Source organism: Engraulis encrasicolus, chromosome 21 (genome assembly GCF_034702125.1).
Source record: "Engraulis encrasicolus isolate BLACKSEA-1 chromosome 21, IST_EnEncr_1.0, whole genome shotgun sequence".
Lineage (NCBI taxonomy): Eukaryota > Metazoa > Chordata > Actinopteri > Clupeiformes > Engraulidae > Engraulis > Engraulis encrasicolus.
In genome coordinates this window covers 17,460,234-17,485,193 of record NC_085877.1, presented here as the reverse complement: position 1 = coordinate 17,485,193, position 24,960 = coordinate 17,460,234, and the positions used below count along the sequence as shown (strand labels likewise).

The following is a 24,960-nucleotide window of genomic DNA, read 5'->3' as shown; positions in this document are numbered from 1 at the left end:
TCATTTGTTCCGTGTTGGGCTTTTATGTTTTTAATCTAGTGCCTTTTGTTCGTTCAGTTTCGTTTTGGTCATCCGAAACTCAAAGAACCGCGGTTACCTACATAACGTTCATTTTGGTCGTGACATATTTGTATTCTCTAACATCACAGGCCACAGGTGCGCAAGAATTCCTTTGCTTCACATTATGCTTATACTTTTCTTTTTTAACTTAACCAATAGCTGCTGCTAAGTTGTGACGTGTTAAATGAACAACAAACAGACCCCAGATAGACTACTTCATGTCTTCACCCCTGCTCATGAATTGGCAAAAAGCTGACAAAGATTTTTTTTGGAACAGGCAGCCATCTGCTTTCTGTAGTGAGATGTAATTCAGCTGAGGCAGCTGCAGAGACTGGCTACTCCATTTTAGCAGTGTGCTCGCGAACAGCAAGCCGACTATGGGGATTCTACACAACCCTGAGCACAGCTCTTCAACTGACCTTGCCCAACATCATTTGGGCCGAGGGCAGAGAGCTATCCAGCGCCTCTGAGCAACTGAGCCAATGATGCGTTTCCATGCGCCACAATTCACGTCAGGCTTGTACATTTTTTTATTCAAACGATCATTGCTGTTTTGATTGTGACTGACATGCTGAACCACGGATGGACCTGGATGGACAACAGTGCCCCGAGATATGCCAGAGCAGAGCTCCTCAACTTACCTCACAACCATCACCATTTGGTCAAGATGGTAGCAGAATTCATTGTTCCGTATTGGGCGTTTACATTTGTAACCCAATGCCTTTTGTTTGTGACGTATTTGCTGAGCCACAAACGGACCAAGATAGACAAAGTCATGACGTCAACTCTGGTCACGGGTACTGTTTTCAGTACGTGCCTGTGCCAGTGCCCGCACAAGTTACGTTCGGCACTTAATTGCTCAACTGCGAACGACCCGTGTTCATACCTGGCTCTGAACTTTTTCCACACATCACTGTGTTACCCGGATGAACCTGTTGACGTCCACGTTGTCATCACGGTTTGCAGAGAAAAAAAACAAGTATTTTTCGGTTCGCTTTGCGAACCAACTTTCGGGTTCACAAACTCTAAGATCTGTGGGTTGAACTTGCCGGCCGGTTCACAATAATGTGTGTGAACGGGCACCGGTACGGTTCTCAGTTGGCCTGAATGCGCCATGAGAGTCTGGTTCTTCAATTTGGTAGTATGGCCAGGTATTTAAACGAATTGCACCGCACTGTAAGAAAAATGTCAGAACACTTACATCTTTGTGTTAATTGAATGTCCAAGCTTTCGGTCGACCTTCCTCGGGGCTCAGTTGAACGGCCAGGTAAACATATCTCTAGGGAGCACCCAGAACAGAGCTCCTCAAACTGACCTTGTCCATCATCATTTGGGCAGCGGGCAGAACACTATCCAGCGCCTCTGTGCAGCGAAGCCACAATTCCTGTTTGGCTTCTACGTTTTAGATTTCCCCAGCCACCATCCACAAATGGATCCGGTTAGACCAGCGTGCCATGAGCCGAGGGCAGACCTCCTCAACTCACCTTGTCCATCATCATTTGGGCCGAGGGTAGCACGTTGTCCAGCGCCTCTGTGCAGTTGAGCCACGGGTGGGCCAGGACCCCCTCGATGGTCAGCCTCTCCTCTGGCTTCACCTTCAGAAGCCTACCAAAGACAGAGACACGGTGTCAACATTTTTTATTTTGGCACAAATATAAGAATAAAGATCTGTCTGTGTGTGTGTGCGCATGTGCGTGGGTGCGTGGTTACGTACTTCCGTACAATGTCCTTGGCCATCTCGGAGATCTGGCTCCACTCGTCCTCGGGGAAGTCGAAGCTGGCCGTCATGATCTTCTTCCTCATGTCCTTGGGGATGGTGCGGCTGTGGTGCTTGGAGTAGAACGGCGGGTAGCCGCACAGCATCACGTAGATGATGACCCCCAGTGACCACAGGTCACAACTCTAGGTGGAGGAGGGAAGCAGGGAAGAGCAGGATCTTGAGTAAAATTACACAGCATCACTGAGCCTGTCTCTGAATCATCCAATACAACTGTACGTGTACGGGTACGGGTACAGGTGTGCACGCGCACGTGTGTGTGTGTGTGTGTGTGCGCGCGCGCGCACGTAAGCGCGCGTGTGTGTGCGTGCGTGTGTGTGTGAGAAAGTGAGAAATGGTAAGAGAGCATTGCGTCACGTGCATGCCAAAATTACTCTCTGAGTCTCTTAACCCTCATATGACATTGCTCATGAAGAGGCAAAGAGGAGGGGGAGGGAGAAGGACAGCCAGAGACAGAGAGTCAGGCGAAGAGAGACAGGGAGGGAGAAGTACTGTAGTAAAATAGTACTACTATTAGTGTCACATCACATGTATGTATCTGCCTGAGTTTCTTAACTTTGACACGGCTTACTAGACCTGAAGAACCCCTTCTCCTTGAGCATATCACCGAAGGTATGTGGGTCAATGACGTCAGGTGGTGCAACCACAGCTAATGCCCATAAATTAAGTGGTAATTGATTTTTAATCCATAAAATTGTGGCATTAGCTGTGGTTGCACCACCCTGACGTGTGATACTACTACAATGACATTGAGCCATTGAATTCTTGCTACTCACTTTGTTGTAGGTGTAGGGGGTTGGTGAGGTAGGTATTATTCCAGACTTCTCCTTCTGGTGTCGCCTCTGTGCCTCCAGAACCTGTTCAAGACCAATTACATTACACCTTTACCCATTACATTACACTACACTTAGTGATACTTATATCCAAGTCAACTTACAGTTATTTAGATACAAGGTATTGGTTACAGTCTCTGGAGCCATGTGGGGTTAGGTGCCTTTACTCAAGGGATTGAACCTGCAACTCTGTGATCTACAGTCCAACTCCCCCAACATTGGCATTAGTATCAGTGTTAGCTGCATTAGTATTATTACTAATCAAATACAACCCATTAGCAGTATTTTTTTAAATGAGAGAGTAAGTACATGGCGAACCCAATAGGAGTCAATTTCACAGCTGGGAGCATGCTTCACGCTTAGTCAATAAATTGTGAGGGTACTGGCCCAAATGGTCAACTCAGTGTTTCAAAAAAAGAGGCCATACATTGCAAAGGGTAGATTTCATTATTGCACACATGCATTTCGGTACATGTATGCCTTCCTGAACGCAAAAAAACATCCTTTATTGCACAAAAAATATTCTGGGATCTTAAGGGTTAATCGGTTAAGCTACAACCAGAGAAAGTAAGATTCTTCTTATATTCCCCCCCCGGCTAGTAGAGAGACATACTGTGAGATCTCACCTGAGGTGCTACATAATAGGGAGTGAACTGTGGCGTCATCAGGTCGCCCTGGTCGATCTTAGCGAAGCCAAAATCACACAACTTCACTGGAGCGTCCTAGCAGGAGAGGTCAGAGAAGAGAAAAACAACAAACAGAGTGCAGTTACAAACCAGCACTGTCATTACTCATCCCAATTCAATCAGGGCTCTCCTAACCTCGCCTCTCGCCAGACCCTCTTGTGTTTCTGCTCAGCTTTGTGAGCTTACACATCATTCAATTAAAAATATATATACATGCATCTTATCATGCATGTGCCTCATTCATAGGCTAGTGCGGTGGCTTTGTGAAAGTTGCAGATGCAGCAGCTCGTTGATGCAGATGGAGACTCCGCTTGTGTACTGTGTATGAATTATACACATTATTATGCTAGATAGAAATGCAATCCAATTATGAATACATTTATCACAGAAGTTCAAGTTCCTTCTGCATAAGCTAGTTTTTGGACAGACGAACAGAAGCTGATGCATACTGGCTGAGCGAGTGAAATAGTACGCAATATAAAAACATACTATAAATATATTAGAAATAGCATTTGTTTACATAAGTCTTGCATATGAAGAACATGCATCATTATGCAAAACATAGTACAACTCAATTATACTGTAAATACATGCATGGAAGTTCAAGTTCCTTATCTATAAGCTTGGACAGACAGAGTAGCTGATGCATGCTGGCTGAGAGTGTCTGAGACGGGGAGTGACTCACTAGCGAGTTGTCCTTGAAGAGGAGGTTCTCTGGTTTCAAGTCTCGATGAGCGATGTTGAGCGAGTGACAGTGCTCCAGCGACTGTGCTATCTGAAAGAACCACAAGGAGACGGAAGAAGACGAAGACAAATCAGTCGATGCAATTGAAATGACGTCAGGAATAAATTGAGGATATTGCTCAGATAAGATAACTTGACAGCTTGTGAGATGAAGACTGACTATGAATTGCTTTTCGGTATTAAATTGCGATTACGTTGTCAAAATTGCGGTTTGTGCGATCAAATCAAGTCATTATGCTAGGGAAATGAAAAGTCTGAGTATCTCAATGTCATTTGTGGATTACAAAGTACAGAGATGTCCCTGTGCACAAGTCTACAGTTGCTGGTAAGAGGCAGGAAAACTTGACCAAAGAAATGGAATCATCTGAAAATAGTGTCAGTAATCCTGATGAAGCGAAAAGTGAACAGTAGTCAGTGCTGTCTGTCTGTCTGTCTGTCTGTCTGTCTGTCTGTCTGTCTGTCTGTCTGTCTGTCTGTCTGTCTGTCTGTCTGTCTGTCTGTCTGTCTGTCTCTGCAGTGTTTTGGGTCACCTCTGGGTGGCGCCAAGCACACAAGATCACCTTTATCTAGTACTGGACAGCGGGCCAGGTTGCCATCTCCGATTGCTCATGTTCATTCTATGGACAATTGTACAGCAATTTATAAATATAATTAGGTCATCAAATGGGTTTTATGTGTTCAATACTGTTCAAATAACAATGTAGTTACAAACACTATAATCTGGCTAGTGCACTTAGCTGACACCTTAAGCAACTTAAACTTGTTACAGGGTATTGGTTACTGTCCATGGGGCAATGTGGGGTTAGGTGCCTTCCTCTGCAGCCATGGAAATCAAGACGACACACTTATTTTTTCCTACTGCCCAGGGTGGGATGCAAACCTGCAACACTTTCATCCAAAGACCACCTCTCTAACCACTGGGCTACTAGCTAATGTACTTCACAATAAGGTAAACACTAATGCAAGTAGCTCATGCAAATGCAACATCAGTGGTTCCCGACCTTTTTTGAGCAAACGCCCCCTTCAACTCGTCATAAGCCTGACAACTCAAGTTAGCACTAAAATAATAGACTAATCCCCCCTATTGACAACTCAGCACCCCCTATCCTTCTCAACGCCTCACTAGGCCTTCCTAACGCCAAGGTGCTGTAGAGCCCCAGTTGACGAGCACTACACTAGATGTTGGTGGTCGTTACCTGTTTGGTGACCTGGCTGGCCATCTTCTCTGTAAAGTGTCTGTGTTGGCTTATTCTGTGGAACAGCTCACCCCCTTCCATCATCTCCATGACGATTAATAGCCGTGCCCTGCAAAAAAAAAAAAAAAGAAAAAAAAGAAAAAAAAACACAGAGAGATTAGTGTATTACAGTGGGTAACACAAATGACTATCAACAGGAATGCCCTGCCAATTCACTTAATCAGACATCAATTTTTGAACATTCCGCCATATTGAGGTGGGGGAAAACACGGAGAAGGCGCCCTTGAAAAAATACGAAAAATCTACTTGTCTCTTGCTGTGGATTGCATGTGACTGTGCCAACACTCAGACATAGAGACATAGACACATATAGTGACCTGTCTATTTGGTGTGTGTGTGTGTGTCCCTGTGTGTCCCCCCGTGTGTGTGTCCGAGTGTGAGTGAGTGACTGACTGAGTAAGAGAGCGAGCATGTGTGCATTTCTCATCTAAAATATTTGTTCATCATGTACCGCATGTTTATATCTAGTCTGTGGATGAAATGAAAGGACGCACAGCAAGCATCCCATGTGCTGCTTCTGCTACAGAATTCTCTGAGAATATCTGACACCCTGAACCCGCCATTAACCCAGTCTGGACTACAGTGCTCAGCACACAGAAACTATTTGATGAAAAATGCATTCTCTCTTCAGCAGTGTGTGTGAGTGCATGCATGCGTCTCAGTGTGTGTGTGTGTACTGCATATATGTGCTTGTCTTCACTAAGTGACTTGACTGTGTGTGTGTGTGTGTACTGCATGCGTATGCATTAGGGTGCATCAAACGCCCCAACATCTGAAAATCCTGCTCTGCTTTTGCAAAATTGTTCATTTGTATTAACATAACGCCCGTGTAAAATCTTGGTTAATGTTAAAGGGTGCCACAATATGCTTGAAATTTTGAATGGCAGTGGTGGGCTGTTTTAGTAAATTGCTTGAAAAGTGTGTTTTTACACCATTTTGGTCAAAACTAGTAAAGAGAATCGTTTGGAAGAATGCTCTAGTTCCCTTTCCACTTTCCTAGATTTGAAATTCCCTGCTCTTGTTTTTTAGAGCCTTCCTTCAGCAAGGCTTTAGGCCCCGTTTGCTAATCTTTCAGCCATGTTTGAACGCCCATGTATCCATTATTTGGCCATCTTTTGGGGTTTTGATGTCCCGGGAAGTGGAAAGGCAACTGAAGCATTCTTCCAAATGACTGTCCTTACTGTTTTTGATCAAAACAGTCTCAAAATACACTTTGCACAGATTTGGCTAAAAATGCCCATTCACTACCATTCAAAATTTCAAGCCTATTGTGCCACCCTTTAACATCAAACAAATTTGCTAGAAATTTACAAGGGAGTTAAGATAGTGCACAGGAACAATACGGCAAGAGCAGAGTGGGATATTGCAAAGTTTTCATTTTTGAGGGGCGTTTGATGCACCCTAGTATGAGTGTGTGTGTGTGTGTGTGTGTGTGTGTGTGTGTGTGTGTGTGTGTGTGTGTGTGTGTGTGTGTGTGTGTGTGTGTGTGTGTGTGTGTGTGTGTGTGTGTGTGTGTGTGTGTGTGTGTGTTCTCTCTACCTCGGACTGGACTCGTGGGGGAACTGCACACTGTTGGCATACACCTCGATGATCTGTACAATGTTTGGATGAATTGCACATAACATGTGTAGCCTCACCTGCATAAAAAAACACACAAAACACAATTTTAATAATAAGTTGTATGGCACAATTCATTCACGACAAAGGAGGTGTGGTTTATGATTGGCAACAGCTGTTTATTGGCCTCACACATAGTCCATAGCCAATCGTGTCAGTTGTATTCAAACATACTGCAAGCTTCCATTTGAGGAGGAATATGTCCACCCATCCCTGTTGTCGGATTGGCTCCCTACCTCAGGCTAGCACTTTGGGACAAGCTTTCAGATCAGAGCGATTGTGGAAAGCAGCATGGGGTTTCCCAGTCTACCTCACGTACATCATGCACTGGGCAGCCAGGTCTGATTGCTCTTGTTCCAATATTAAATCAAAGTGACAATGTTTGGAAGTCAGAGGCGTGCTCAGTCCCTTTAGAAAGATGAAAAAAGTATTCTTGTGGGTGCTCTTTGGTTCAAGGTTCAATGTCAAAAAAGTTGTGAGGAAGGCTCTACTGCCGCTACGCGTGGGCAATTTTAAAAGTCCTTAATGGACATGTCATAATAATAAAGACATTTTTAACTATACTTTTTGGAGTGCCTTGGTGAAGAAAAGTTTTTGCTCTTTTCAAGCAACTTTTTTTAATGAAATCAAAGTGATTGAAAAGTTGGCTCTTGGCCCAGCCGTGGCTTAATCGGCTGGGCACTGGACTGCTACGCGGGTGACCTGGGTTCGATTCCTGAGTCCCGAGTCCGACACGAGGTCATTTCTCGATCCTCCCTTGTCTCTCTCTCCCACTCACTTCCTGTCCCACTCTTCACTGTCCTGTCTACATGAAGTTGAAAAACTGAAAGTTGGCTCCTTTTAGTCATTGTGATCATACACACGCAGCACTTCACAGCACATAGTGCTGCAACACAATGTAATTCACCCTCATCATTTCACCCATGGTGAACATGAACAGGGGCCCATCCATGACAACGATGCCCAGGGAGCACTACTGAGGGACAGGGATGATGCCACGCTCAAGGCACCACCTCGGTCACGGGGGAGGACGGGAGCCATGGCATGGCTTCATGGTTACATTACAAGACATCACATTAGGCAGACACTTTCATCCAAAGCTACTTACAAACGAGGACATAAAGCATACATCACTCCCAGAGACAAAGTGCATAGGAAATATGCAGAACTTTAAGTCCAGATGCCAAGTAGGGTTAGTGTTTTAATAACTACATTAGCACAGGGTTACAACTAAATAATTCAGTACTGTATAATGTTATAACTGCACACACCCACACAACATGCCTTAGGGAGTTGGTTGGGAAGTGTGAGAGTTGATTAAGGAATTGGTCTTCGAATCAGAGGACTGCATGTGAAACGAATGCCGACTAGCAAAGGGCGGCATTGGTAGGCTTATAATGAGATAAAAGGGGGGCGTTGGGAGGCTTATGATGATATCCAGGGGGCACTTGGTCAAAAAAGGTTGAGAACAACTGGTCCAGACCTTTGGCTCAGTGGTATCGTACCAATGCTCCCATGCCAAACTGTTGCTGTAATTCGGGGATGCAAGTTCGAATCCCGACTGGCGAACTAATGTGGACGAATAAACCCCCATCTCGCACACCTTCAATCCATGGCTCAAGTAGCCTGATTATCATCGACTTTCAAATCTCTTCGAGACTTGGTCTGACCAAGAGCATAACAATTAACATTTCCCAAACGGCCTCCCTTGGTTTGCTAATAATTGTTTGCTTCTCAACAATGTGGGAGGAGTTTACGATTTTGCGGGAACTCAGAAAGTACTTGCGTTGCTCTTGACCTGACTGGTAGCAACACTGAAGCTGTTGCATCACTAGGAGGGCACGGCCTGACTATGGCTCAAGTGCCCTTGAGCAAGTCACCAAACCCCACATTGCTCTAGCGACTGTAACCAATACCCTGTAAATAACTGCCAGTCCCACTGGACAAAGGTGTCAGTGCAATGTGATGTAATGTGATAATGGAGGACACAGGGAGAGCCAGATACTCTCCTCACACCCACCTCAGAGCATTGTGTGGCTGATGATTGCTTTCTCTCTCCCTCTCTCTCTCCCTCCATCTCTCTCTATCTCTGTATGAGTGAGTATGAATGAATTGCTTTTGGGGAGAAGAGAGGCCAAATCAATTTGTAGTGCTTTAGCTTTCATTCTGTGGTGCTGCACCACAGAATGGTCTATATATAGTACATGTAGATATCCCCATAGGTATCCCCCTAAATAAGCCCACAAGCCATGCCATTCAGCACACAAAACATGTGGGAGAAGTATGGGGTCAGTGAAATGTGTGAGCTAGGAGGAGGAGAAGTAAAGGTCAGTGGAGAGGGAATGAATAAAGAGAGGGACGAGCGAATAATGAATGAATAAGGAGAAGGAGGAAGAAGAGGAGGAGGAGGAAGAGAAGGAGGACGATTAGGAGTCAGTCCAGCTATTCAGTGAGAAATGAATGAATAAGAAGGAGTAGGAAGAGGAGAAAGAGGAGGAGGTGGAAGAGCAGGAAGAGAGGGAGAAAGAGGATGAGGTCAGGTTTTCCAGTAAAGATTGAATGAATAAGGAGGAAAAGGAGGAGGATGAGGAAGAGGGAGAGGGGGAAGAAGAGGAGGAGGAGGTGGTCAGGTTTGCCAGTGAGGAATGATTGAATGAGAAGGAGGAGAAGGTAAGCGGAGGTCAGGCTGTCCTGCAGCTGACCCTGTCGGCCTCTGGATGACAATAAGTGACTAAAGCCCACCACCTCACGAGTCATGCCAAGTGACATAATGCAACTGCTTTTAAAATGTCAAGTCAGCGAGAGAGTGCACGCACGCACGCACGCACGCACACACAAATACAAATGCAGACACACATAGGTGCGCACACACACAGAAAACCAAAACAGAAGTGGACAAAGTAAAAACAGACATGGAGCACAGTCCAAATACAGACGTCGGGAGAATAAACATTTATATAAAACACAGAGTCACACAGGATTGAACCAAGGCAAAACAGCAAGCAGTGCGCATGAACTACAGTAGACAGTGGCACTGGACACAGTGGCTACGTACAGTAGATAGCAGTCAGTCACCCAGCACAATCACAAGGACAAAAACTAATATATCCACCACAAGTAAAAACCCTGCCATGCTCCACACTTATATAATGGCATTGAATGGGTGAGCTGCCCGTCTTCAAGGCTCTGTATGCTAAATTGGGTTAGATCTGTATGGATCAAATTTGTGTTTTAACCTGCCCCCGGTGGGCATTGGGCCATGGATTGTAACCATGCAATGCAGTGTAATGCATTTACCATCTTAATCATCATTTAGACAGAAGATTAGTTTTTTTTTAGTATTTTGGGGGGCTTTTAAAGCATTTTATTAGGATAATGGAGGAGAGACAGGAAGCGAGTTGGGAGAGAGACAGGGAAGGGTCGGCAAAGGACCTGCGCTGGACTCAAACTTGGGTCGGCCTCGTAGCAGACGAGTGCGCTACCGTTAGCGCCACGCTAGGGCCCAGAAGAGTAGATTTAGTAAGGATGGAGGAGAGTAAGGATGTACCTCATTGCGAGCTTTGGGGCGATCTATAAGGATCTTGAGGGCGAACCGCTCCTGCGTCGACTTCTTCACACATACCCTAGAAAGAGAGAGAGAGAGAGAGAGAGAGAGAGAGAGAGAGAGAGAGAGAGAGAGAGAGAGAGAGAGAGAGAGAGAGAGAACATTGTTATGGCTTTCTGAGAAAGTGGAATGTTCAATGTTAATTCATTAATGCAGTATTCCTTTTGCCCATGGATGTCACAAAATGTTTGTATTAAATTGTATTGTATTAAAAGTATGAGAATGTCATACAAAATGTGTTTATGAGGAAATGTGTTATGCATGTAATCAGATAATTACAAAAACATGTGGATACAAGAAAAAGTTATTTCATTCAAAAAACATAATTGAGTGGATCTGGATTATCACAAATTTTCCTCATCAATATGCCAGTTACATTACATTACAGTACACTTAGCTGACTCTTTTATCCAAAGTGAAGCGACTTACAGTTATTATTTTTCAGTGTATTGGTTACAGTCCCTGAAGCAATGTGGGGTTCGGTGCCTTGATCAAGGCAAGCACGTCAGCTATGGATGGAGGTGTAGGGAGAGGTCAGGTGGGACTCGAACTTGCAACCCACAGATTGAAAGACCACCTCCCTAACCACAAGGCCACGGCTGCCCCAGTTGGTGGTTGTAATGGTTGTGTGCAGACTAGAGAGGTAAAGGCTGAGGGGAAGTGGTAAGCTTGGAGAGCGGAACAGAGCTGAGAACGGGCAGAGTGCCTGGTCTTGTGCACAGTTGGCATAAATATACCTGTAGATGCACTCACAAACACGAGCGTGCACACACACACACACACCTGACTGCAGTGGTGCAGAGAGGGCTACTGTAGGCTCTGCGCAATGGATTTCTAGTGAATTTTGACTGTGGTCAATGACTTTTTAATAGTAGGATGGTGCAACCACAGTTAATTCCACTACTGTGTTTTGTTTGGTGTATTATCCAAGAAGAATATTCACTGCAGTACATTAATTACCAATTACTAATTGTAATTAATTCATAGGCATTAGATGTGGTTGTACCACCTGACGTCTGCGCACAAATGTCATTGACCCACATGAAATAAGCATTCAAGAGAATGTTTAGATTAGATTCTTTATTGTCCCTTAGGGATATTTGTTTTTTTAGATCTTGTAGTACACATCTCATTTGCTATACTACAGTACATATAGACACCATTTTCACACATACACATAAACATCCTCAGACATCCACATATAATACATGTACACACATCTATTCATATACACTCCAATATACACTCCTCTACATACCTACACATTCCTCCTCAGTACACTCAGTAGAGCAATGCACACATTTTAAAAATAGCACTCCCTCAACTTGAAGTTCTATCCAAACAATTCTTCACATTCTCCAAAAATCATTACAGAGTTGAGGAACACATGCAGCTCTACTTAACCTACTTTCCCCTGGGTACGTTCCCGTAATACTGACACTTCAAAGGCCAACATCATTGGCCTGTGAGTCTAGCCAGAGTGCTGAATGGGCAGCCATATATAGCAGCATTGCAGTGTTTCCCATACGTAGACCATTCTGTGGTGCAGCACCACAGAATAAAAAGCGAGCGCCACAAATTGGTCACCAGCCCCATAAACATGCTAATGGGGGTTCATGCACAACACTTGCACTGGCCTCCAATATTTTTGCCTGTAGCACCACACAATGCTGCTTGGTCTACGGGAAACACGGCATTGCCAAATGCTGGAAGTGCACTTCCTTATCTTTGTCAAGTAGTTCATTCACTGCGTTTCATTGGATGCTTATTCAAGAATCCCTATCTGATGAAGGTGATTGTCTTACTGTTTGTGTAAGCGTGCAGAGACGAAGTCTGTAAATGTGGATTTATAGATGGCTGGTCTTTGCAAAGGGAAAACAATGCTCATTTAGTGCTCATGGGGACAACAGACAGTCAACAGGGGATCTTGACCAAGCCGCAGAGTCTTAAAGCAGAAGGTTAATTAAGATGTTTTGGTACATGTCATGAAATGATATGTGACATTTTTGGCTGATGCATTTTGTCAAGTCATAACACCATCGCCGTGACACCGTCAGTGCCGCTGCTCTGTCTTTATTACTCTGCCCGTTAAATAAAATGCAGGGGGTGGGTTTATTTATGTTTGTTTTTGTTTATTTTTTAGCCTTTAATCCACCCACGCACTGCTGTGAGGCCAGATGGAATAAAACAGCTTGAAAAATGGTTCTGTTAATCCAGCGCATTACGCTCGAATATGGGCAGTGGTGGTGGTGGTGTACAGAAGACTGAGGAGGCATTGTGCAGTAAAGCTCACTGGTTGCATGGGGAAAACAGGACGGTGAATATCATGGCAAAGTTAACCTAGAGGACGACATGTTGTGCGGATTTGTGTACTCTACTTAACACTGTGCTGATGTACTTTAAACAAAAACAAAAAAGCACTAGCCCTACTTGGCATATGCACTTATTGTTCTGTATATTTCCTGTGCACTTTGTATCTGCAAGTGATGTATGCTACTATTATGTCCTCGAATGTAAGTCACTTTGTATAAAAGCATCTGCCAAATGTAATGTGATGTAAAGATTCAAGATTCAAGAGTTTATTGTCATTGTCAAAAAAGGCAACAAAATTGTGTTTGGAGTACAAGACTCAGTAGCAGCAGATTTCCAAATTAAGTAGAAGGAAGTGGTACATAAAAGGTACAAAAAGTCAGTTTTCAAGCTTTATTTTACCAGGAAAATAGACCTGTAGATATTAAACTAGAGATGTAGAGGATCCAAGATCCAGTTCCTGATCCGGCAGGATAATAGGGTTTTTCGGTCTATCCGGATCCGGCAGGACCTTAAGCCGTGGATCCGGTATCCGGCAGTTACCTAAAAATCAGGATCTGGGGCATCTCTACTTTTTACGTAGCCTAGGCTTTTCAGTCAGTCTTTCACAACCCCAATCGCTGCATGGAGTGAAAGCCCTTTGGAAGCGGCCGTTGAAGGCAGTGTGGCAGTAAGCCAATGAATCTTCAAAATAGTTTGCGCAAACGTAATAAAAAGTGCCCACGTGTGCGAGTTGGCTATGTGTTTCGACCCTTTCGTAGGTTCCGGATCCGGCAGGATCTTAAGCAGTGGATCCGGTATCCGGCAGGATCGTAAAAATCAGGATCCGGTGCATCTCTATATTAAACATCTCTTTTACAAGGGTGTTCTGACCAAGTGGCAGTGCAAGTTACAAAATATAACTTTCAGTTGCATTAAATAACAAATCAAGTAAAAAATAACAAAAATCAATTAAACAATTACAAATGAATAAGCCCACATCCGTGGCACAGGTGCTGGACCAAACAGAAGATAACTCAAAGGAAATTATAAAGGTCCGTAACACTGTTGTATTATGCTCCCAAAAAGTTTATTGGCAGTTTAATTGTGCCATTAAACTTTTTGGGAGCATAGGGCACTGTTATGGACCTTTATGATTTCCTTTCAAGGTGTATTAGGTAAATATGTAATAAAGCAATGATAATGTTTCATTCAGTCAAAGGAGATGTAAGTGGGGCTCGGTGGCTCAATGAGCTAAGACACCATACCATTACACTGGGGGAAATATATATACATAAAAAGAGGTGTATTACAGACAGTACATTACATAGTACAGTACATAGAGTACAGTACACAACCAAAGCGACAATCAAGGACATAATCACAGCAAACATCACTAGCAGATACAAAGTGTACGGGGAATATACAGAACAACAAGTCCAGATGCTAAGTAGAGTTATTTTTTGTGTTAGTACATTAGCACAGGGTCAAGTAGAGTACACACGCACATACACATCATACCATAGAGTCTGGCACAGGACTGGGGCAGCTCAAGCATAGTAGATGGGCACGAAAGAGAAGAGACTTGACTTGCTTCTTGAAGGTTGAAAGAGATGTGTCTAGTCTTGCTGCCTCTGGGAAATTGTTCCACCGCTGAGGAACAATGACAGAGAACAGTCTTGACTGGGACTGCTTAGAGCGAGCAGACGGCAGGGCCAGACCATTTGTATTGGAGGAGCGTGGTTGTCTTCCAGGAACATAAGGAAGACAACTGCGATAGAAGTGCAGTAATCAGACTAATTGCACTGCTGAATGTTGCAATGATTTTGGATATTGGGAATATATCCATCCATCTACATGTATGCTATCCTTGTATTTTATCTCAATGGCAACATACTGTACATCACTTTAATGATCTGTTTTGTTTGTTAGTGTTGTCTTTTTCTGGTACTGCAACCTCCCTGTCTGAGACACAATTCTTCATGGTGGAGAGTGGAGACTAATAAAGAAACCTAACCTAACCTAACCTGACCTAAATCTCTTCTACAATGGTAGAGATCGTTCAGCTTTGTCGTCAACGCTAGCCTTTTTCATCATGAGACTAACCATGGCAGAAGGGCCCAGTATGTTAAGGCAGAAATGCATGAGCTATGAAAATGTAGTCTCTAGTGACTGGACTTTGTGCACATTGCCAGGTACTGAGCAAAAAGTGACTTGGCGGCATTACCACTATAGCAGTATAAGCCATGCTATGCAATATTATGCTCATACTGTATATTACATTACGACAGTGATGATGGATGCGTGTTGTCTATACCCTCGGCAGTAGACTATTGTGACAAATGGTTCTTGAGGTCTATGAGATACCTGGAGGCGATATGAAGTACAGGCAGGAGTGACATTTCTAAGCTGTCAGAAATTCATGGATAGGTGATGGTGCAGGTGACACATTAAGCTCCTCTGTGTAAAAGACAACAAAATAAAATAAACTTGGAATCGTTTTTTAGATGCGAAGGCTGAATCCGGTTTGTAATTGTGCTTGTTGTTTTTCTTTACGTTGCTTTTTTGCGGGTGGATTAATTACTTCCATTCCTTCCCCTGCCGCTTCACAGCAACCAGGCAACTTCCCAAAAGTAACCATTATCCACACAACCCTTCTGTGGTTACACAATAAAAGGCCTCCTCACCGAAAGGAAAGGACTAGCATTAAGCAAAGTTCAAGACTGACTCTTCAGAGGACGCGAGGGTGGAGGGGGGGCGTGGGGAGGGGAAAAAAGCTTCAAGATAAAACAATGTGTACTATGTACTGTCCAATATGAAGACGCACACCACACCACGCTCCCAAGCCACAACACACACACACCCCTACCATACCAACCAATAGCTTAGAGATAATCAGAGGACTACACTGTACAACAACGAGAGTTAGCGTTCGCTAATCGTACACGCAGTGTGTACAACACCCCTCGTCTTAATCTCTTGCTTGCCGCTGGCTATCCCTCCGGAGGTATGCCTCTCAACAGCTTTGTGGACGGGACACCGTGTGTGTGTGTGTGTGTGTGGCTTCAGGGACGGATTATCATACCATGGGCCCCTGCGCCGGACAACAAGACAGGCCCCCCTCAATGGGTGTTGCTGGTTCACAAAAGGATTCAGGGTTTTAGGCCAGGTGTGAGAGTATATGCTGTCGAGGGCTGGGGTGTAGTCCCCCAAGAAAGTTTGAAAATACAGTACAGTGATTTTAACGCAGTATGAGAAAGCAAATGTAGGCCGCTAGGGCTTCAGGGCCTCCCTTGACTCTTGGGCACCTGGGCCTGGGCCCGGTAGGCCCGTGCAGCAAGCAGTCCTTTTATGGCTTACATAACAGCCCCCCTGGGCCAAGGAGGTGAGATGGTTTAGCTGTGGGTCAGGGTGGGAAACGCTACAGACCACACGTACGGTATGCACGCACACCACAAGATCGACTGAAATATCTGTACTTTGGAATATAGCGAGTGGTGTGCTGCAGCATGTGTGGGGTTCAAGAAAAAACAGCTGTGTTGCATGCAATCAGCCAGACCAGAGAGACAGGCTTCATCAGCAATCAGATTCTTTTTGATGAAGTGGTTCCCAAACTTTTTCTACTGGAAAACCAAAAATGTAATCATAACACACAATAGTTAACACACATACATGCACACACAGCATATATAGGTCACCCTCATCATCTTGTTTTTTTTTTCTTAATGCACAAGGCTTTTATATTATAGGGAGCATGTTTCAAGATGGCTTATTATTGTCTTGTATACTGTATTGTACAATTGTACTCTTGGATAATTTATATGTTTTATTAGAGTAGGTAGCCTGATCAGGGACTGAGGTTGCAAATTAGCTATCTAGCTATAAACCTTCCATGTACTCACATCTGCAAGTTGTGTCATGGCTCTGCCAGGTCATGTTTGTAACAATGTGCACTGCATTGTCCCTGCCAAATAAACTAAAAAAAAAAAAAAAAAAAAAAATCTTTTGGACCTGAGAGTATTTCAATGACCTCCTCCGCCCCCAATTTCCAAATGGAAACATTATTTGTTCCCCCTCACTAATTAAATTTTAATATGAAATTCACAGGAAATACATGTATTACCCAAATAACCGAATACTGTTACCAACTTAATTATGACTTATTAACTTTTTCTACTGGGACCCCCTCTTGAACCTGAGAATAATTCTGCGACCTCCTCCACCCCCCATTTCCACACAGAAATTGTTCTTCGTCATTGCTAAAATGTCATTTGAAATTCATGGGAAATAAATGCCACAAAATTATGGAATGGTTCATATGAAAGCATAAGGTTTCATGCACAAAGTTCCTCCTCTCTGTGACTCCCTGGGTGAAGATCTGGGTTCAAGTCCCAGTGGTGCAACGCAACTTCTCCCCTTTGCTGCAAGGATGTTCTTCATGGAAATGGGCAGCCTGGTCAAATGGTTAGGGAAATGGTTCAGAAGGTTGCAGGTTCAAATACCACCCTTACCTCTCCCTAATCCATCCAAGTTTGAGATGCCATTGAGCAAGGCACCAAACCCCACATTACTCCAGGGAGTGGGACTGTAACCAATACCCTTTAATAACATCAAGGTGTTTTGGATACAAACAACAGCAAGGTGTAATGTAATTTTAACGCAATACAAGATCTCCCCATTATGACTTCAATAGTCTCTAACATATTCTTTCCACAGTTCCGTTGCCTCCACTTCGATGACTTCAAAAAAGAAAAAAGAAAAACAAAACCAAAAGTGCTTCTGGCCAGCGTAATATAAAAATTCAGGACAGCTGGGCAAGAGGGTGAGTCCAGGGAGTTGGGGCGAGGGAGAGAGGGGATGCAATAATCTCTCCTTTTGACTCAGCAAACAACACACATGCTAGTGAGACAGACTGGTACAATTTTTATGGCTCCATGGGGCGGAGATGAGGAGTGATGAGTGTACGTGGGGTTGAAGGTGTTGTACAGAGAGAGAGGAGTCGAGGCCCAGAACGGGCTCTTCGTTACACTGTATGTATTGGGGATGGGGGTACTTTATCAGATGACTTTGTCCTGGGCCCAGCCAAAACTGTCAGCCACCCTAGGCCTTGGACGGCTGGGGAATTTTGGCAATCTCATTTCACACTGGCGGAGCAAGGACAACAATAGCACCAGAGCAGGGCACTTGCTCACACACACACTAAACGCACGGTCAAGTGACTGCTCAAGGAGCAGCCAACGTTTTCCACGTCTTGAACTGTGTCGTGTTTGTGGAGTGACATGACACCCTGCCCTCTTGGTGAGAAGACTGTGGGTGTGTTGAATTAAATGAAATAAATAAATAAAACAAACAAAAAACTTAAATGTCTGTCCTGCTAATGTCAGCTCTGTGCATGCATATCTATGTCTTTGCACTGAATAGAGGGAAACACAATTAAAATGTCCTTGTATGACCTGTGCATCTGTAGAATCTAACAATAAAAGCAGCTTGATTTGACTTGAGTACAGTCCACTCTGTGCAGACAGCAACAAAGAACACTGTTGCCATAACACCACAACAGCCAACTTCGGAGGTCAGTAAAATGCGAGATTGAAGTTAGGATGAAGAAAGCATCTATGCCTCTTTTAAAACTTGTCCACCAATTCGGACGCAGCCACTGTGGGTTATTAGCCTTTTCACAGGTTGGCGATGTTGTGCGTGCTCCTCTAACAGGTCAGCTAATGTAAACAACCGTTGGGTGGATTCCAACTAGGTATGCAAACGGTTAATCGATTAAAAAACATTAATCGCAATTAATGGCCAATTCAACTGACAAGAGACCCAGGTGAAATGGGCATGTGAGTGTGTGTGTGAAAAGGGGCGTGAATAGTGGGAATATTTAAATCACCTTTTCGATTTAAGAATTTAAATAGAATGAATTTAAATTTAGTATTTTATCTAAATTTTTCCTTTAAATTTTTAGACTTAGTAGATTTTTTTTCAAGAAACATTGAGATTTCGGTAGGGGAAACGCAGCTTATCAATTAATCGTAAGTCTATCGATAAGGCAATCAACTAACGATTAATTAATTAATCAATAATTTGCATCCCTAATTCAAACATGCGGACTCCCGTCCTCGCTGGTTCACTTGCCTCCCCGTGGCCTCGTGATGACGTCAACGACAACAGCATGATATTTCAATATCTCGCAAAAGCTCAATTCTAATGTCATTTTCTCATTTGCAAATGGGATGGTGAATGAAGAATAGTCCTCCAAAAATGGTTGTGGCTAGGGCCTAGGCTGACAGCGGGGAAACTTTATGGTAGGTGGGGCGTCAGCAAAACGCGAGGCCACAAACACAGACCAAGGAGGGAGTCCACATAGTAATCCATCATTGGTGTTAAGGTGTCTGGTTTGTCTATGTGTATGTGCATACTGTATGTATGTGTTGGCTCCCCTAACAAGTCAGCTAATGCAGTCGAACTCAGTGTTGAGGTGTGTGCATGTATGTGATCTCCATAAAGTGGTGTGATTCTCAACAGTGTTGTTGCTCACTAAATTAGCAACTTACTTGGTTGCAATGCAATTTCCCATAAGAAGCTTACTAAGGTGCTAACTCATTAGCGACCACATTTTCAGGTCCAGGTCTGCCTACGCAGTCTTGGGTGTCTGGTTGGTGTGTGTGTGTGTGTGTGTGTGTGTGTGTGTGTGTGTGTGTGTGTGTGTGTGTGTGTGTGTGTGTGTGTGTGTGTGTGCATGCATGCACACGTCAGACAGCTTACCTCACAGGCCCACTGATGCCGGCTCCGAGCTTCTGTGTCCAGTTGATGTTGTACTCCTCCAGGATGGAGGTCTCCTGAAGACACAGAAGACAGAGGCAACAGCCACACCATGTTACACCGACACCAGGCACATATCAAGGCATTCACTTACACCAGCCACGTAATGTTACGTTACACAAGCGACAAGTGTTACACCCTCACCACACCAGACACCTTACACATTAAAAAACAAAGTCATTCACTTAACAGTAGCCATGTCTCATTACACAGAGACCTGGCACACATACCGTCACTCACTTAAAATAGCCGGGCTACGTTACCCTCAAGATGAGACACACATGAGAACAGTCATTCACTTACAGCAGCCACGCCATGTTACAACCAAACTAGGCACACATAAAGTGGCCAGTACAGTACCCTGACTGTGTTACACTCAAGATGAGACACACATAATAAAGTCATTGCCTTACAGTAGCCAGGCCATGTTACCCTCAAGAACGAGACTCACATAAAACAGTCATTCATTTACACGTTATGCCACATTCCGTTACACCCAGACCAGACACTCTAACAAGACATTCATTCACTGTACTGTAAGAGGGTTTGAATAGAGATGCCAACTGTTTGACATCTTGATCGATTGCAGAGTAGATACAAAGGTTTTACTCGGCCTATCTCGCTCTATCTAGTATATTGCAATTGCGGTTGTCTGTTACTGTGGCTCTAAGCTCTGTGTTTTTTCTGATGGTGTCTCATGCTCCATGTGCATGTTCTTAATCTCCACAAGTGGCAGCCGTGTCATAGTGATTAGGGAGGTGGACTTGAGATCAGAGGGTTGCAGGTTCGAATCCCCACCCATTCCTCTCCATGCAACTCCATCCATGGCTGAGGTGCCATTGAGACATTGCTCCAGGGACTGTAACCAATATCCTGTATCTAAAATAACTGCAAGTCGCTTTGGATAGAAGCGTCCGGCAAGTGCAATGAAGTGTAATGTAATGTAACAAGTCTGTGATTAGATGTTATACGTATGTCCTGTCTTTCCTTCAACAAGTCTAGCTCAGATGCAAAAATAATTTAAGTGAAGAACACATTGCATCGTATGGCATCATTGGGGTTTGGTCTTATCGTGTTTATTGCTCCTATCTGTGCAAGTTATGATTATCAGTGTCTTTGTTACAGCTTTTATGATCGTATGATGTTCTGCCTGTTTAGATTTAAATGCCTTGCTAAAACTTAAAAGGTGCATTGTGTACTATTTGCATTAGTTTAAGTTATTTGCAGAATTCATGCTGCTCATTCACAAATGTTCCGTTAACTCTTTCCACAAATACTTACTACCAATATATCAAATTCTAAGTATTCATAATGACTGGAAAAATTGCACTTCATTTCATTTCATACCGCACATCAGCATGAAACTGGATGAAACTTGATATGTTTGACGTCTATGTCATCAACCAATGACGTGATGGGTGAATAATAATTTACAAAAGGTTGACGCACTGCAATAGAGTTAGGTGTGAAGTTCGTACATTAACCTTTTTCTAAGAAGAAGTAGTCCATCTAGTCCTAGAATAATAAAACCATAACTTTACCAAATAACTCTGATCCAGAGGAGATTATAAACACAATAAAACTCTTGGGTATCGCGCCATGTCATGTTAGACTGAGTTGCGCAAAGATGCACCAAGACCGCAACCGTGACACAGAGGTCACAGATTTTATGCTGGCAGTCATGCCAAAGATTTTTCCACCATCTCTGGTCGTATGTCATTAAGGGTGCTGGACCACTGCAAGTCTGTGGGCGATCGGTCACCCCATTTCTCATTCTGTGCTTTACTCTTTGTTTTTTAAGTAAGCTTAATAGCTGAATCATACAGGGTCGAAGGGCTACTTATTTGCGTTCCATCTGGAGATTGTAATCATGTTTGCAGAGACCATCCGCTTCACGGCAATGTTATGACTGTCCCCAAATACACCCTTTCATGATACACTACACCTGGATCTCCCGTATCAACATGTGTTATACGTTATCACGCTATCTTTTTAGGCCCACTGTGCCACGAAACCCCACGTATCAATATCAATGTGACACCAAAGAATAGATGCATTGTGGACTATACAGTAGGTTTCTCTGTGACAGTGGACACAATTCCATTCAGCTAAAACATCCATGCTGGCCCACATGTGCAGCGCGCTGCGTTTCTCCTGCTGGCCTTCTCCAATCCACACCCACTTGCAACTCCCTCGCTGAACTTTTCAATGAACTTCAAGGCAGGGAAGCTGGTAGGGGGGTATAAACAGGTTACTGGTCCCAGGCCGATGGAGAGAGAGAGGGGGCCCATAATTGGGTCCTCATCATTACACTGTCAGCGGACTTCGCCCCAGGCCTGGCCAAAGCTGGCAGCGGCCCCGCTTCTAGGGAGCATGCAGAAAGACGCTTGACACCTCTCCAACTCTGTCTCTCACTTGCTGTTCCAGTTACTCTGGCTCAGCCTTTCCCTCACCCTCACCCTCACTTCACTTGGACCTCTTGTTCCCTGCCCGGGGCCCCGTACTTACAGCGCACTCTGCTCTCAGATCACATTATGGGGCTCTGGTCTCTGTGACATGCCTGGCCAGGGGTAAGGAGGGGGGGGGCGGGGTGACGACGAGACGAGTGGTGGTGCTGGTGGCTATGGTTACGGGCCAGGGGGTAGAGAGGACACCATAACTAGGCTAGCTGTGGGAGCGGAGAAGAGAAGGCAGATAGGGGTGTTCTAGGAAGCTGCATTAAAATGGGTTATGGGGTCTCTCTTTACAGTCGTCTCTGGCGGCAAGAATGCAAGCTTGATGACTAAGGAGTCATAACCCTATGTAGTTATGAGTCAGAAAGGGTGGCAGGGTTGATGGATGCAAGTGAAATGACAAACAGCAGCATGACACTACCTCTGTCACTGTCATACAAGCAAATAAGGTAGTCGTCTAGATTTGACAGCCAAACTTGACACCCACATGTCCATAAAACACAAACTGTCTGTTGTCAGCCAGTGTACTGTAGAATGGTAACAGCCTGCGCACACACAGGTCAAAGCACTGGACGGTCTGAGAGTTCTTCTGACAGTGTGCATTTTTTTGCTGATGACAAACACGTTGTGTGATGTGGTAACATTCTTGCCAGGAAAGCAACCGGGGATTATCCTCTGGACTTACACAGTGGTTGTCAGTTCACACCAGTGATTATGATTTGGTTATGGTTTACCTTTGCTATGGTCCTATGAATAATGTTGTTATAATTAAGGCTGTTTCAAAAAAGGCAGTACACACTGAATGCGGCTTGGAAAACTACTCGCTGCACAAGCACCCAGTGCACTGAGGTCTGCATAATGTGGTAAGGGGATTGATACTCCCAACTGAGTTCGCTCCCGGACGTGCGGTCCCAGGTGTTTCTATCACTCCCGGACGTGCGGTCCCACCCGATTATATTTCACGTATTATCATATACTGCCACATACAAGCAATTTAGGGTTAGGTTTAGGTTTAGGGTTAGGTTTAGGTTTAGGGTTAGGGTTAAGGTTAGGGTTAGGGTTAGGGTTAAGGTTAGGGTTAGAAACAAAAAACTAACATCAACAAGATAACTGGCTCCGTCATATGGCGGTGGTACCGATAGTCTGGCTAGTGGGAGCGAGATGAAATGGGAGCGTCCTGAGATGGGAGCGTCAATCTGGGAATCGCATAATGTCAACCGAACTGTAATGACATGTCGTTGACAAACCGCAGTTTCGTACCAACACCAGGCAAAACAATGCACCTTGACGCTCGTGCCAGCTCGCTCACAGAACGTAGACCTAGGTAGGTTGTCGTGTGGAGCACAGTACAATACAAGAGAACTTCACTAACCTTTATACATTTGTCGACGTTGTTATCCTCCGACATGGTGCCACCGTTATTTCAAACCCGTCGATTGTAGAGCAAATCTTCGGGTAAGCAATGAGGCCCGCTATTCCATCCAATTTCGTTACTTGCAGCGTAGTAACTTGGGTCAAAAGCGCCGGCTACTGCTTGTAACCAGATGGCATGACTGACAACTTATTTTGAGTCAAATGGCCGCCCCGGTACGCGTCGTCTTGCATTTGTCCTCGTTGGACTGAGTTGGCCCGGACTTTCCAATTCCACGACCTGTGACTCTTCCAGTCTTCTGGACCGAAATACAACAATCGTGCAATACAACGGGACACCAGGGTAGATGTCACACATTCGCGTGGACACAGAAGACCATAGGCTTGATGAGATCACTTTTGATGGAGGAAACAAAGACGCGTATAAATAGCTAGCCGCCAGTGTGTTCGCAGCTAGCAGAAGAGTGTCCTACAGGATAAAGACAAATTAACACCGGTGTCGTTTTTCTCAATGGTGTCGTTCCCCTGGTTTGTAAACTTGCTGCAGTGTCGATCATTCAATGTCTTCCAAACTGCTGAGAGAAAAAAACAGCAAAGGAGGAGCAATGGGCAATGGAAAAGCCCCGGCAGATTAGCCAACACAGCTCTCCGAGATCAGAGGTTGCGCTACAAGAGGCATGGCATATTTACGGCTAACCACAACTTTTAAATGGTATTTGGAACAGCGGCTGTGTTAAAACAACGACTATGGTAGACACCTGATATGTGAACTGTTTAAACTGAGCCTACCATCAACTCGTGAACTGCTCCGTTACGGAGCTAGCTTAGCCACTTGTACACCTATGAAAACAGTGGCCAGCTCTGGTGTGTGGTGCGCTATCTGAGATGCCTGACGTAAATTGGGGCATGTTTCTTTGGTAGAGGAATATATTTTATTCCTTTACATTTAAAACACCGGCAACGCCTGTTCAGTATCTGAATAGGCACAGGCATCTGTTTCTGTACAAACGGAAAACATGTATTTTCCTTGATACAGTTTTCAGGCATAATTCAGACCACTATTTTCATTGAGCGTCATAAACCAAGCATCCTTTTCAGTATTTGTAGACAGATCATTCAGAAATCGATATGGGTGCAAAAAGTTGTCAACATAGTCGTAATTGTTGAACATAACCTTCATGCTTTTAGAGGTGCGTCCATTTTAATTGCTTGCACACCCGGTAACAGATAAAGTTGCATTTGCATACCTAGCAGTCTTGAGGAGAAAACATTTGCTCTTTGGGATGTAAATCCTCATAATGAAAGTGCATTGAAGGCGCAAGATGTAAGGTTTATTTCACATGAGATGGTACTTCGAGGTAAACAATATTGTTCACACGGGGTCTGATGTCAGTCATGGTTTTGCATACTGATTTTGGTAAAAATCTGCCCTCTAGAGGACAGAAAGTCCT

The 24,960-nt window shown here is 44.2% G+C and overlaps 1 protein-coding gene across 1 annotated transcript in view; it reads right to left on the bottom strand.

Moving 5' to 3' along the window:
- mapkapk5 (MAPK activated protein kinase 5) overlaps positions 1 to 24,884 on the bottom strand; it is a 36,864-nt gene extending 11,980 nt beyond the window's left edge. The window contains exons 1-10 of the mRNA XM_063186288.1: positions 23,511 to 24,884; positions 19,629 to 19,702; positions 10,521 to 10,596; positions 6,896 to 6,993; positions 5,297 to 5,405; positions 4,042 to 4,131; positions 3,297 to 3,392; positions 2,614 to 2,694; positions 1,775 to 1,962; positions 1,545 to 1,665 (exon numbers count right to left, since the gene is read on the bottom strand). Of these exons, the coding sequence (XP_063042358.1) occupies positions 1,545 to 1,665; positions 1,775 to 1,962; positions 2,614 to 2,694; positions 3,297 to 3,392; positions 4,042 to 4,131; positions 5,297 to 5,405; positions 6,896 to 6,993; positions 10,521 to 10,596; positions 19,629 to 19,702; positions 23,511 to 23,546 (969 nt within the window). The 5' untranslated portion in view covers positions 23,547 to 24,884. The remainder of the gene's footprint in view (positions 1 to 1,544; positions 1,666 to 1,774; positions 1,963 to 2,613; positions 2,695 to 3,296; positions 3,393 to 4,041; positions 4,132 to 5,296; positions 5,406 to 6,895; positions 6,994 to 10,520; positions 10,597 to 19,628; positions 19,703 to 23,510) is intronic.
- Positions 24,885 to 24,960: the final 76 nt, after the last annotated feature.